Here is a 14,174-nt window from a genome sequence, read left to right on the forward strand (position 1 = left end):
CTTGCAATGATATGGGAGTTAGTATGTGAGTCAATATGCTTGTAATGATATGGAAGTTAGTATGTGAGTCCATATGCTTGTAATGATATGGGAGTTAGTATGTGAGTCCATATGTTTGTAATGATATGGGAGTTAGTATGTGAGTCCATTTGATTGTAATGATATGGCTGTTAGCATATGAGTCCATTTGCTTATAACGATATGGAAGTTAGCATATGAGTCCATTTGCTTGTAATGATATGGAAGTTAGCATGTGGGTCTATATGCTTGTAATGATATGGAAGTTTGTATGTGAGTCCATTTTTTGTAATGATATGGGAGTTAGTATGTGAGTCCATATGCTTGTAATGATATGGGAGTTAGTATGTGAGTCCATATGCTTGTAATGATATGGTAGTTAGTATGTGAGTCCATTTGCTTGTAATGATATGAGAGTTAGCATATGAGTCCATTTGCCTGTTTTGATATGGGAGTTAGTATGTGAGTCCATATGCTTGTAATGATATGGTAGTTAGTATGTGAGTCCATATGCTTGTAATGATATGGGAGTTAGTATGTGAGTCCATATGCTTGTAATTATATGGGAGTTAGCATATGAGTCCATTTGTTTGTAATGATATGGCAGTTAGTATGTGAGTCCATATGCTTGTAATGATATGGGAGTTAGTATGTGAGTCCATATGCTTGTAATGATATGGGAGTTAGTATGTGAGTCCATATGCTTGTAATGATATGAGAGTTAGCGTATGAGTCCATTTGCTTGTAATGATATGAGAGTTAGCATATGAGTCCATATGCTTGTAATGATATGGTAGTTAGTATGTGAGTCCATTTGCTTGTAATGATATGAGAGTTAGCATATGAGTCCATTTGCCTGTTTTGATATGGGAGTTAGTATGTGAGTCCATATGCTTGTAATGATATGGTAGTTAGTATGTGAGTCTATATGCTTGTAATGATATGGCAGTTAGCATATGAGTCCATTTGCTTGTAATGATATGAGAGTTAGCATATGAGTCTATTTGCTTGTAATGATATGGGAGTTAGTATGTGAGTCCATATCCTTGTAATTATATGGGAGTTAGCATATGAGTCCATATGCTTGTAATTATATGGCAGTTAGCATATGAGTCCATTTGCTTGTAATGATATGGCAGTTAGCATATGAGTCCATTTGCTTGTAATGATATGAGAGTTAGCATATGAGTCCATTTGCCTGTAATGATATGGGAGTTAGTATGTGAGTCAATATGCTTGTAATTATATGGAAGTTAGCATGTGAGTCAGTGTGCTTGTAATAATATGGAAGTTAGTATGGGAGTCCATAAGATTGTAATGATATGGAAGTTAGTATGTGAGTCCATTTGCTTGTAATGATATGGGAGTTAGTATATGAGTCCATATGCTTGTAATGATATGGGAGTTTGTATGTGAGTCCATTTTTCTGTAATGATATGGGAATTAGCATATGAGTTCATTTGCTTGTAACGAAATGGAAATTAGCATGTGAGTCAATATGCTTGTAATAATATGGAAGTTAGTATGGGAGTCAATATGCTTGCAATGATATGGAAGTTATCATGTGAGTCAATATGCTTGTAATGATATGAGAGTTAGCATATGAGTCCATTTGCCTGTTTTGATATGGGAGTTAGTATGTGAGTCCATATGCTTGTAATGATATGGTAGTTAGTATGTGAGTCCATATGCTTGTAATAATATGGGAGTTAGTATGTGAGTCCATATGCTTGTAATGATATGGGAGTTAGCATATGAGTCAATTTGCTTGTAATGATATGGCAGTTAGCATATGAGTCCATTTGCTTGTAATGATATGGCAGTTAGCATATGAGTCCATTTGCTTGTAATGAAATGGAAGCTAGCATGTGAGTCCATATGTTTGTAATGATATGGGAGTTAGTATGTGAGTCCATATGTTTGTAATGATATGGGAGCTAGCATATGAGTCAATTTGCTTGTAATGATATGGCAGTTAGCATATGAGTCCATTTGCTTGTAATGATATGGAAGTTAGCATGTGAGTCTATATGCTTGTAATGATATGGAAGTTTGTATGTGAGTCCATTTTTTGTAATGATATGGGAGTTAGCATATGAGTCAATTTGCTTGTAATGATGTGGCAGTTAGCATATGAGTCCATTTGCTTGTAATGAAATGGAAGCTAGCATGTGAGTCCATATGTTTGTAATGATATGGGAGTTAGTATGTGAGACCATATGTTTGTAATGATATGGGAGTTAGCATATGAGTCAATTTGCTTGTAATGATATGGCAGTTAGCATATGAGTCCATTTGCTTGTAATGATATGGAAGTTAGCATGTGAGTCTATACGCTTGTAATGATATGGAAGTTTTTATGTGAGTCCATTTTTTGTAATGATATGGGAGTTAGCATATGAGTAAATTTGCTTGTAATGATATGGCAGTTAGCATATGAGTCCATATGCTCGTAATGATATGGGAGTTAGTATGTGAGTCAGTATGCTTGTAATGAAATGGAAGTTAGCATGTGAGTCCATATGATTGTAATGATATGGGAGTTAGTATGTGAGTCAGTATGTTTGTAATGATATGGGAGTTAGCATATGAGTCAATTTGCTTGTAATGATATGGCAGTTAGCATATGAGTCCATTTGCTTGTAATGATATGGAAGTTAGCATGTGAGTCTATATGCTTGTAATGATATGGAAGTTTGTATGTGAGTCCATTTTTTGTAATGATATGGGAGTTAGCATATGAGTAAATTTGCTTGTAATGATATGGCAGTTAGCATATGAGTCCATTTGCTTGTAATGATATGAGAGTTAGTATATGAGTCCATTTGCTTGTAATGATATGGGAGTTAGTATGTGAGTCCATATGCTTGTAATGATATGGTAGTTAGTATGTGAGTCCATATGCTTGTAATGATATGGGAGTTAGCATGTGAGTCCATTTGCTTGTAATGATATGGGAGTTAGTATGTGAGTCCATATGCTCGTAATGATATGGGAGTTAGTATGTGAGTCAGTATGCTTGTAATGAAATGGAAGTTAGCATGTGAGTCCATATGATTGTAATGATATGGAAGTTAGCATGTGAGTCCATATGCTTGTAATGATATGGGAGTTAGTATTTGAGTCCATATGCTTGTAATGGTATGGGAGTTAGTATTTGAGTCCATATGCTTGTAATGATATGGGAGTTAGCATGTGAGTCCATATGCTTGTAATGATATGGAAGTTAGTATGTGAGTCAATATTCTTGTAATGATATGGGAGTCAGTATGTGAGTCAATTTGCTTGTAATGATATGAGAGTTAGCATGTGAGTCCATTTGCTTGTAATGATATGGGAGTTAGTATATGAGTCCATATGCTTGTAATGATATGGGACTTTCTTTGTGAGTCCATTTTTCTGTAATGATATGGGAGTTAGCATATGAGTCCATTTGCTTGTAACGAAATGGAAGTTAGCATGTGAGTCAATATGCTTGTAATAATATGGAAGTTAGTATGGGAGTCAGTATGCTTGCAATGATATGGAAGTTATCATGTGAGTCAATATGCTTGTAATGATATGGAAGTTAGCATATGAGTCCATATGCTTGTAATGATATGGGAGTTAGCATGTGAGTCCATATGTTTGTAATGATATGGGAGTTAGCATATGAGTCAATTTGCTTGTAATGATATGGCAGTTAGCATACGAGTCCATTTGCTTGTAATGAAATGGAAGCTAGCATGTGAGTCCATATGTTTGTAATGATATGGGAGTTAGTATGTGAGTCCATATGTTTGTAATGATATGGGAGTTAGCATATGAGTCAATTTGCTTGTAATGATACGGCAGTTAGCATATGAGTCCATTTGCTTGTAATGATATGGAAGTTAGCATGTGAGTCTATATGCTTGTAATGATATGGAAGTTTGTATGTGAGTCCATTTTTTGTAATGATATTGGAGTTAGCATATGAGTAAATTTGCTTGTAATGATATGAGAGTTAGTATATGAGTCCATTTGCCTGTAATGATATGGGAGTTAGTATGTGAGTCCATATGCTTGTAATGATATGGTAGTTAGTATGTGAGTCCATATGCTTGTAATGATATGGGAGTTAGCATGTGAGTCCATTTGCTTGTAATGATATGGGAGTTAGTATGTGAGTCCATATCCTCGTAATGATATGGGAGTTAGTATGTGCGTCAGTATGCTTGTAATGAAATGGAAGTTAGCATGTGAGTCCATATGATTGTAATATGGGAATTTGTAATATGGAATTTGTGATATGAACAGCATTGAAGATATGGGAGTTAGCATGTGAGTCCATATGCTTGTAATGATATGGGAGTTAGTATTTGAGTCCATATGCTTGTAATGATATGGGAGTTAGTATTTGAGTCCATATGCTTGTAATGATATTGGAGTTAGCATATGAGTCCATTTGCTTGTAATGATATGAGAGTTAGTATTTGAGTCCATATGCTTGTAATGATATGGGAGTTAGCATATGAGTCCATTTGCTTGTAATGATATGAGAGTTAGTATGTGAGTCAGTATGCTTGTAATGATATGGGAGTTAGCATGAGTCCATTTGCATGTAATGAAATGGAAGTTAGCATGTGAGTCCATATGATTGTAATGATATGGAAGTTAGCATGTGAGTGTATATGCTTGTAATGATATGGAAGTTAGTATGTGAGTCAGTATGCTTGTAATGATATGGGAGTTAGCATATGAGTCATTTTGCTTGTAATGATATGAGAGTTAGCATATGAGTCCATTTGCATGTAATGAAATGGAAGTTAGCATGTGAGTCCATATGATTGTAATGATATGGAAGTTAGTATGTGAGTCAGTATGCTTGTAATGATATGGGAGTTAGCATATGAGTCCATTTGCTTGTAATGATATGAGAGTTAGCATATGAGTCCATTTGCTTGTAATGATATGAGAGTTAGTATTTGAGTCCATATGCTTGTAATGATATGGGAGTTAGCATATGAGTCCATTTGCTTGTAATGATATGAGAGTTAGTATTTGAGTCTATATGCTTGTAATGATATGGGAGTTAGTATTTGAGTCCATATGCTTGTAATGATATGGGAGTTAGCATATGAGTCCATTTGCTTGTAATGATATGAGAGTTAGTATTTGAGTCCATATGCTTGTAATGATATGGGAGTTAGCATATGAGTCCATTTGCTTGTAATGATATGAGAGTTAGTATTTGAGTCCATATGCTTGTAATGATATGGGAGTTAGCATATGAGTCCATTTGCTTGTAATGATATGAGAGTTAGTATGTGAGTCAGTATGCTTGTAATGATATGGGAGTTAGCATGAGTCCATTTGCATGTAATGAAATGGAAGTTAGCATGTGAGTCTATATGATTGTAATGATATGGAAGTTAGCACGTGAGTGTATATGCTTGTAATGATATGGAAGTTAGTATGTGAGTCAGTATGCTTGTGATGATATGGGAGTTAGCATATGAGTCCATTTGCTTGTAATGATATGGAAGTTAGCATGTGAGTGTATATGCTTGTAATGATATGAGAGTTAGTATGTGAGTCAGCATGCTTGTAATGATATGGGAGTTAGCATGAGTCCATTTGCATGTAATGAAATGGAAGTTAGCATGTGAGTCCATATGATTGTAATGATATGGAAGTTAGCATGTGAGTGTATATGCTTGTAATGATATGGAAATTCGTATGTGAGTCAGTATGCTTGTAATGATATGGGAGTTAGCATATGAGTCATTTTGCTTGTAATGATATGGGAGTTAGCATATGAGTCCATTTGCATGTAATGAAATGGAAGTTAGCATGTGAGTCCATATGATTGTAATGATATGGAAGTTAGCATGTGAGTGTATATGCTTGTAATGATATGGGAGTTAGTATGTGAGTCTATATGCTTGTAATGATATGGGAGTTAGTATTTGAGTCCATATGCTTGTAATGATATGGGAGTTAGCATATGAGTCCATTTGCTTGTAATGATATGAGAGTTAGTATTTGAGTCCATATGCTTGTAATGATATGGGAGTTAGCATGTGAGTCCATTTGCTTGTAATGATATGAGAGTTAGTATGTGAGTCAGTATGCTTGTAATGATATGGGAGTTAGCATGAGTCCATTTGCATGTAATGAAATGGAAGTTAGCATGTGAGTCTATATGATTGTAATGATATGGAAGTTAGCATGTGAGTGTATATGCTTGTAATGATATGGAAGTTAGTATGTGAGTCAGTATGCTTGTGATGATATGGGAGTTAGCATATGAGTCCATTTGCTTGTAATGATATGGAAGTTAGCATGTGAGTGTATATGCTTGTAATGATATGAGAGTTAGTATGTGTGTCAGTATGCTTGTAATGATATGGGAGTTAGCATGAGTCCATTTGCATGTAATGAAATGGAAGTTAGCATGTGAGTCCATATGATTGTAATGATATGGAAGTTAGCATGTGAGTGTATATGCTTGTAATGATATGGGAGTTAGTATGTGAGTCTATATGCTTGTAATGATATGGGAGTTAGTATTTGAGTCCATATGCTTGTAATGATATGGGAGTTAGCATATGAGTCCATTTGCTTGTAATGATATGAGAGTTAGTATTTGAGTCCATATGCTTGTAATGATATGGGAGTTAGCATATGAGTCCATTTGCTTGTAATGATATGAGAGTTAGTATGTGAGTCAGTATGCTTGTAATGATATGGGAGTTAGCATGAGTCCATTTGCATGTAATGAAATGGAAGTTAGCATGTGAGTCTATATGATTGTAATGATATGGAAGTTAGCATGTGAGTTTATATGCTTGTAATGATATGGAAGTTAGTATGTGAGTCAGTATGCTTGTGATGATATGGGAGTTAGCATATGAGTCCATTTGCTTGTAATGAAATGGAAGTTAGCATGTGAGTCCATATGATTGTAATGATATGGAAGTTAGCATGGGAGTGTATATGTTTGTAATGATATGGGAGTTAGTATGTGAGTCCATATGCTTGTAATGATATGGAAGTTAGTATGTGAGTCAATATGCTTGTAATGATATGGCAGTTAGCATATGAGTCCATTTGCTTGTAATGATATGAGAGTTAGTATATGAGTCCATTTGCTTGTAATGATATGGGAGTTAGTATGTGAGTCAATATGCTTGTAATGATATGGAAGTTACCATGTGAGTCTATATGCTTGTAATGATATGGAAGTTAGTATGTGAGTCAGTATGCTTGTAATGATATGGGAGTTAGCATGTGAGTCCATTTGCTTGTAATGAAATGGAAGTTAGTGTGTGAGTCCATTTGCTTGTAATGATATGAGAGTTAGCATATGAGTCCGTTTGCTTGTAATGATATGAAAGTTAGTATGTGAGTCCATATGCTTGTAATGATATGGAAGTTAGCATAATAGTCCATATGCTTGTAATGATATGGGAGTTAGTATGTGAGTCTATATGCTTGTAATGATATGGAAGTTAGCATGTGAGTCAATATGCTTGTAATGATATGGAAGTTAGCATGTGAGTCTATATGCTTGGAATGATATGGAAGTTAGCATGTGAGTCCATATGCTTGTAATGATATGGGAGTTAGCATATGAGTCCATATGCTTGTAATGATATGGAAGTTAGCATATGAGTCCATATGTTTGTAATAATATCGCAGTTATATTGTGAACAATTACAAACATGTTTTCTGTTATGTTTAGGTTTTTAGTTTTTTAGGTGGTTTTTCTGAGGATTGAAATGAAATAATTTGTATATAGTATTTTTGTGTAGGAAAAATTGATTTGACACAAGAGAGACGTGGCATTTTCGCTTTCTCTTAGAACACATTAGACTTGTATGTTTAAGTATGACAGTATGTGCTATGTAAGTTCTTTTTTATCTCAACCTTGACCCCTGAAAGCGGATAGACGACAAGCAGGCAATACTGTGCTTTCAAAATAAAAATATTTTGTTGTTTTGCTTAAATGTAAACATATAAAATATTTGTTATTAGTTTACAGTTTAAAATTTGTCAGCTTGAAACCATTTGATGAATTTATAAGGCGCGTGTACTGTGCAGCTGTTAAATCTCTTTTTAAAAGAAACACAACACTTTTCAAGATTTCGTACAGCCTAACTTCTCTATATTTAGACTTGTACACAAGATTTAATATAGTTTTTCCATGTTTAGATTTTTTTAACTTATCTTAATAACAAATTACTATCCATTATAAAAATTGCGCTGCACATTGATGAGTACTCACTGATGTTTATATGTGAAATGCATTACAGTTGGAGCAAAATGTTGCTTGGATATCTATGTAGTTGCATTAACAGTGCAGAGCAGTAATAAATGACTCACTTCTTTTTTGACATACTCAGAAATTTATCTCAAACCAGATTGAATCACCCAACAGTGCAGCTCCTGCTCACAGGCCATATTTCGCAAGCCTGGTCTAGCATATGCTGAAACTGAAAGAGGAATTGTTAGCCATGCAGTGACTCACCTTTGTCCTACAAGCAGTAAAACCATTCAATATTTGTAGATAGATGAGCTGCTCCCAGTAGATCACATTGGAGTTGTGTACTCATTGTTACTTCCTGTAGCCTTCAAGTACAGTGGCTTGTTATACCTGGGTGGTCCGCTTGTGTGGTAATGGCTTTATAACTGTCAGTTTACATTCATCACTAGAGGAGAGTGGAGAGAGCTTGAATTTGATGCAGAGAGCTGGAGATCTACTTTTGTTATGGTGATAATCTATGTACATTTCATATGAACAATTTATAAATCCTGATGCATTTGCTTTATTTTTTCACTGGTATCTCTACAAGGCTCAACATAGTAGTTTTTTCTCTGAACACCTTGGCGGTCTATGATGCTCTTTTTGAACTCACTGAACACTCTATGCTTTTTAAAATAGGACAGGAAGCTATATGACCGCAATAACTTCAAAGTTATTGTTCAAAAATTATAGTTAATGACAACGATATTACTATAAAAACCTTTTTGATAAAGATGAGAAATTGTTCAAAACTTCCTAGTCCAGGATTTCGCTTGTGCAGTTAGTATAAAAAATATAAATCCCATGTAAAACATTTACTTGTGGCTTAGGCATATTCAAACTTCTGAAATGCTGGAAAATGAAGAATAATATGATGTTTTATGAGTTGTGAAGCTGATATAATAATACATTTGATGGTAATATAGACATTTCAACTAGTCAATAGCTCAAACTATATTGAACATTGCGAATGTATGAACTACTGTAGTACCGATATAATGTTACTGTATTGTTACTCAGCAGCATGTAAACCTTGGTTCCTTTTTCCACTGTGAGACCCAGCAGTAATCTCGCACCCTAAAAAACTAGTGCTGCTAGACTCACATATATAACTAGCATTAGTCCTGGATTTGCTTTAAATATTCATCAAATGTCTTTTTCATATAACAGACTCACATGATGAATTATTTAAATATTGTTTCCTGTGTACATTACTCAATAGTATTACAATGTTAACTGTTCATTGTCATTACTGGCCTCTGAACTATTCTCTAATTAGACAAGTTGTATTTGCTTCAGCCAATCAAGAGGCAGATTGTTGAATAAGGGGCGGAGACATTTTCAAGCTATAAAAGACATGAAGCGGCCTGCAAGCATATCATATACAGAGTACCTACAGGTAAGTATAATATCTCTATTATTTTAGCGTCTGTTGATATTATACTTACTGGGAATAATAGAGTAGATGAGGAGAGACACTGAGTCAGTGTGATTATAATATAACTCTGACCTCCTGAGACTATCACTCTCTAACCTGAGGAGACTCATAGAGTCTATCCTCTAGTGTGGTTAAGTTAAGGTCAGGAGTCTCTGGTTTCATTCCTCAATCATTTTTGTACCTGCAAACATTTCCTATTGTAAATATGTCATATTCCTCTTATGAATAGAATGAGGAGCTCTGAAACTAAAGTTTTTAGCTGCTTCTCTTGCCTTTATTCTGGTCAGAATCAGCCGCAGGCCACTGATTGTATTTAGTCACCAGTTTTATAGGAAATTAGTGTTTAAAGTAGGAGACTATGAATCTTATTGCTGTCTCCTGCTTTGTCATTATTAAAATTTTACTGAGTTTATTTCCATTAGTTTAACACATGAGAGAGCAAATAGCAGGAATGTTGATGCTTGATTTCCCCGCTCTGAGTATCACATTCCTAGTCTCCTTTTTATACTCTGTGAATATCCAGGGTTCACCTGCAGCAACTCTGTTATGGTTGGCAGCTTTATAAGTCATCAGCTCACCCAGAGTCAGCAGTTGAGTCACAATTTGTCTTTATTTCTCTATCATATTTTACTGTGTGGAGTATTTTACAGGATACGATGGAGCAATGGATTAGGGAAAATATTAGAGCTAGTGGAGCTCCTGACATTACCTCTCTTAGGGCTGCTCTAACAACCACCCCTCCTGATCAGCTACTTCAGCTTATAACGACTATCAGAGATAGTGAGTCGTATACAGCTCTGCTATTGGCTATCTCCCAACGCCACCCTGTAGTAACTCATCTGTTACTCACTCCATTGAGAGGAATAGCAGATGAGTTGCTGTTTGAGAAGGATGAGGGTGGGCGTACAGCTCTGCACAGGGCTGTAGAGAAGGGAGAAAGAGAGTTAGTAGAGCTTATACTTCACACTGTATCCTCTGGTAAGAAGTATGAGCTGATAGCTGAGAAGGCTGGACTGGGTTGGACAGCTCTAACACGGGCTGCATTGAGAGGATATACAGAGATAGTAGAGACTCTACTTATCAGCCTGTCAGTAGAGCAACGAGTCTCCCTGCTCAACATACAGACTAACAGACTAGACACAGCACTTCACAAGGCAGCCTACATGGGACACACAGCAGCTCTGCAGTCAATGCTGACCTCCATCCCTCCTGATAAAGTCTCTGCACTCCTCAGTGTAAAGAACTGTGACAGTAGAACTCCTCTGGAGGAGGCAGAGTCTGAGGGAAAGAACGAGACCGTAGAGCTGCTTAAGAGCTGGAAGCAGCCAGTATTAGCAGGTAGGATTATTATACAGTGTGATACCAGCTACTACTCTATTGCATAACTCTCTGCTTGCCCCCAGGGTATCTTTATAAACATACCCTGGGAAATTCCATATACATTTTCCTTGCATAGAGACTGCAGTGGGCTGTAGAAGCAGTTCAACTCTGTCTCTGTATTAAATGCTGTCAGTTCAGCCTCTTCTCTTCAGCCAACACTCAGACCTTGCTAATCACTCAATACCTCTGCTCTCTCTTGGATAATTATAGTCTGAGTATTTTAATTCCTTATTCAAAACTGATAGGATTAAAGTGATGTTAGCAGCTCAACACCTTGTGGCAGCTATTAGTCAGCACTTAGCTGAACTCTCCTGATTCACGAATATTCTTATTACTCACTACAGTTTTGAATAGAAACATGAGCTATTTACTAGAAGTATAGTAGTAGTAGTTCTGACAGACAGCTCTTATTGTTGTAAATATTTTTTCTATGGAGCAGCTCTTGCTAAAGATAGAATCACAATGTTTGAGGAAGCATAAAATATGGTATAGTTTTACTGAAATTTTTTAACAGTTTAAATGCAGTTTCTCAGTCTATTATTACTCACTGAGTCTGTACACTTGGTTGTAGCCTTAGAGCAGATAAGTGCAACGTACAATAGGAATGTTTTGTGCATAAGGATTTAGGCAAGAATGCAGTAGGAACTTATATCATATTTGTTCCTATCAGCCATACTAGTTGATTCTCATTGCAATAACTCCTAACATAAACTCTTAGCACTAGTTTCTCAGGCTATATTTTAACATTTGCTCAAATAGTTTTAACTAATAGCATTAACATAACACCCGCAGTACCAGTTGCCTCCTTCCACATATACCTGAGGCTATAATAAATAAGGGGAAGGGTTCCTATTCATAAGATGGTTTATCTGTTGATCCTTTTATGATAATGAAGTATTTATCTTCACTTTGTTGTAGCCCATTCAGCCACTTACCAAAAATTCGCTGCCTTGCACAAAGCTGACAATCAAAAATCAAAAGGTAGGATTTACAGTTCTTAAGCTGTTACTGGAACAGCAGTACCTGAGCTCATGAAAATATTCTTTCTACAAAACTTTATTTCTTTCTAGTTTTTAAAAATGTATTAATTCGTAAATTTATACCAAAACTAATTTACTCCTCACCATAAACTCTTTGCACTAGTTCTGAGTCTATCCTCTTGTGTTTCTCTATATCTCCTTCTCATGTAGTAACAGTACATGAACCATGATTCTATAGTTGTTAATAAAATATTGATGTTTTTAAACCTTATCAATACATGAACCATGATTGTTAAATTATTATTGTTATTATATTGTTATTTTAGCATTAGGATGTGTCATCTACCTATATTTTGTCTTTCTTACCAGCTGGTCAGCTGACCTTGTTCAGTGTTGAGTTGGCTAGTGTTAAGTCTGGTTCAGTTGCTAATAAAGCTGTCTAATTGTAATGTTACATTTGCTTATTGCTTCTTATTGTAAGATGTAACAGTACCAGTACATGAGCCTTGATTCTATTGTTGTTTTAGAGTTGGCCAATCAGAGGGAGGAGTTGACCAAACTAAAAGAGGAGTTAGTGGAGTCTAAGCAGCAGATTTCAGATCTTCAGGAAGCAGATAATCGCAAGACAGCAGGTAAATTATATCTTTAGTCTGTTGCTGTGGAGAAATGATAGTTGATACCTGAGGAACTTTGCTGTACAATCACAAGTATTAACTGTAAGTATCAGTTGTGTAACAGTAGAGTCTCATAGTAGCAGTACATGAGCCATGATTTTATTTTATTTATTTTATGTTATTTTATTGTTTTAGAATTAGCCAGTCAGAGGGAGGAGTCTCAGCAGCAGGTCGTAGCCCTTCAAGAAGCAAACAATCAGATGACAGCAGGTAAAGTTTTTACACACAGTTCAACTAGTATTTGAATTTTAATATCTATATATTTACTGTTCATCAGTAACATCACGTATTCATTTACCTTCATGCGTACAGCAGTATATGAGCCATGATTCTATTTTTGTCGTAGCATTGGCCAATCAGAGAGAGGAGTCTCAGCAGCAGGTCGTAGCCCTGCAAGAAGCAAACAATCAGATGACAGCAGGTAAAGTTTTTACACACAGTTCAACTAGTATTTGAATTTTAATATCCATATATTTACTGTTCATCAGTAACATCACGTATTCATTTACCTTCATGCGTACAGCAGTATATTAGCCATGATTCTATTTTTGTCGTAGCATTGGCCAATCAGAGAGAGGAGTCTCAGCAGCAGGTCGTAGCCCTGCAAGAAGCAAACAATCAGATGACAGCAGGTAAAGTTTTTACTCACAGTTCAACTGGTGTTTGAATTTTAACATCCACATATTTACTGTTCATCAGTAACAACACGTATTCATTTACCTTCATGTGTACTTTGTCTTGCTAGTTATTAACTTATAAGGAATGGATATGATGAGTATTATTTCATCATTGCTATTGGCTGGTCAGCAGTTAATTCTATTGGTTAATGCTCAAAGGGAGCCAATCGCTCAAATCTGTTTTCATGGTCGTATGAATTCCGTCTAAATTGTATTACTAGACTGCAGTTTTTACAACTCCAAACCATATATTTTAAACCTACCCTTAGTCTGAAGGATGGTTTACACAAGGTGGTTGTGAGATGGTGCAATTTTTATAGATAGAGATGAATGATATTGTTGTTTACGATAGATACTGATAAGTATTTGTTCCTTTAGATATGGCTGCCATGATGGAAAGACTTAACAGACTAGATACTTATCTGCGTACTCCTACTGATACAGATGAAACAGGAGACCAGCTTCATGAGCCTCAGGGCTGATACCTTTATCTTTGTTTAATTGATATCACTTGCAGTTCTTGTTCAAGATTTATAATTAAATACAATTTCATATTTATACTTGATACATTTTCTCCTCTCTACTCATCTAGCAGTGATTTTTATGAACACATCTGTCCATCATTGAACTGCACTCATGCTATATAATACCACCTGCATAGCTTGGCAAAATTCCAACTTTCTTAGACCACCATAGATTAACATATGATATTCCTTACTCATTGCGACCCTTCAATGC

General features: G+C 35.7%; 1 protein-coding gene across 1 annotated transcript in view; it reads left to right on the top strand.

The window, feature by feature from the left end:
- Positions 1-13,925, top strand: part of LOC137398808 (M protein, serotype 12-like) — a 58,369-nt gene extending 44,444 nt beyond the window's left edge. Inside the window, exons 4-8 of the mRNA XM_068084986.1 lie at positions 12,613-12,717; positions 12,895-12,969; positions 13,106-13,180; positions 13,317-13,391; positions 13,815-13,925. Coding sequence (XP_067941087.1) covers positions 12,613-12,717; positions 12,895-12,969; positions 13,106-13,180; positions 13,317-13,391; positions 13,815-13,918 — 434 coding nt within the window. The 3' untranslated portion in view covers positions 13,919-13,925. The remainder of the gene's footprint in view (positions 1-12,612; positions 12,718-12,894; positions 12,970-13,105; positions 13,181-13,316; positions 13,392-13,814) is intronic.
- Positions 13,926-14,174: the final 249 nt, after the last annotated feature.

Source organism: Watersipora subatra, chromosome 6, assembly GCF_963576615.1.
Source record: "Watersipora subatra chromosome 6, tzWatSuba1.1, whole genome shotgun sequence".
NCBI lineage: Eukaryota > Metazoa > Bryozoa > Gymnolaemata > Cheilostomatida > Watersiporidae > Watersipora > Watersipora subatra.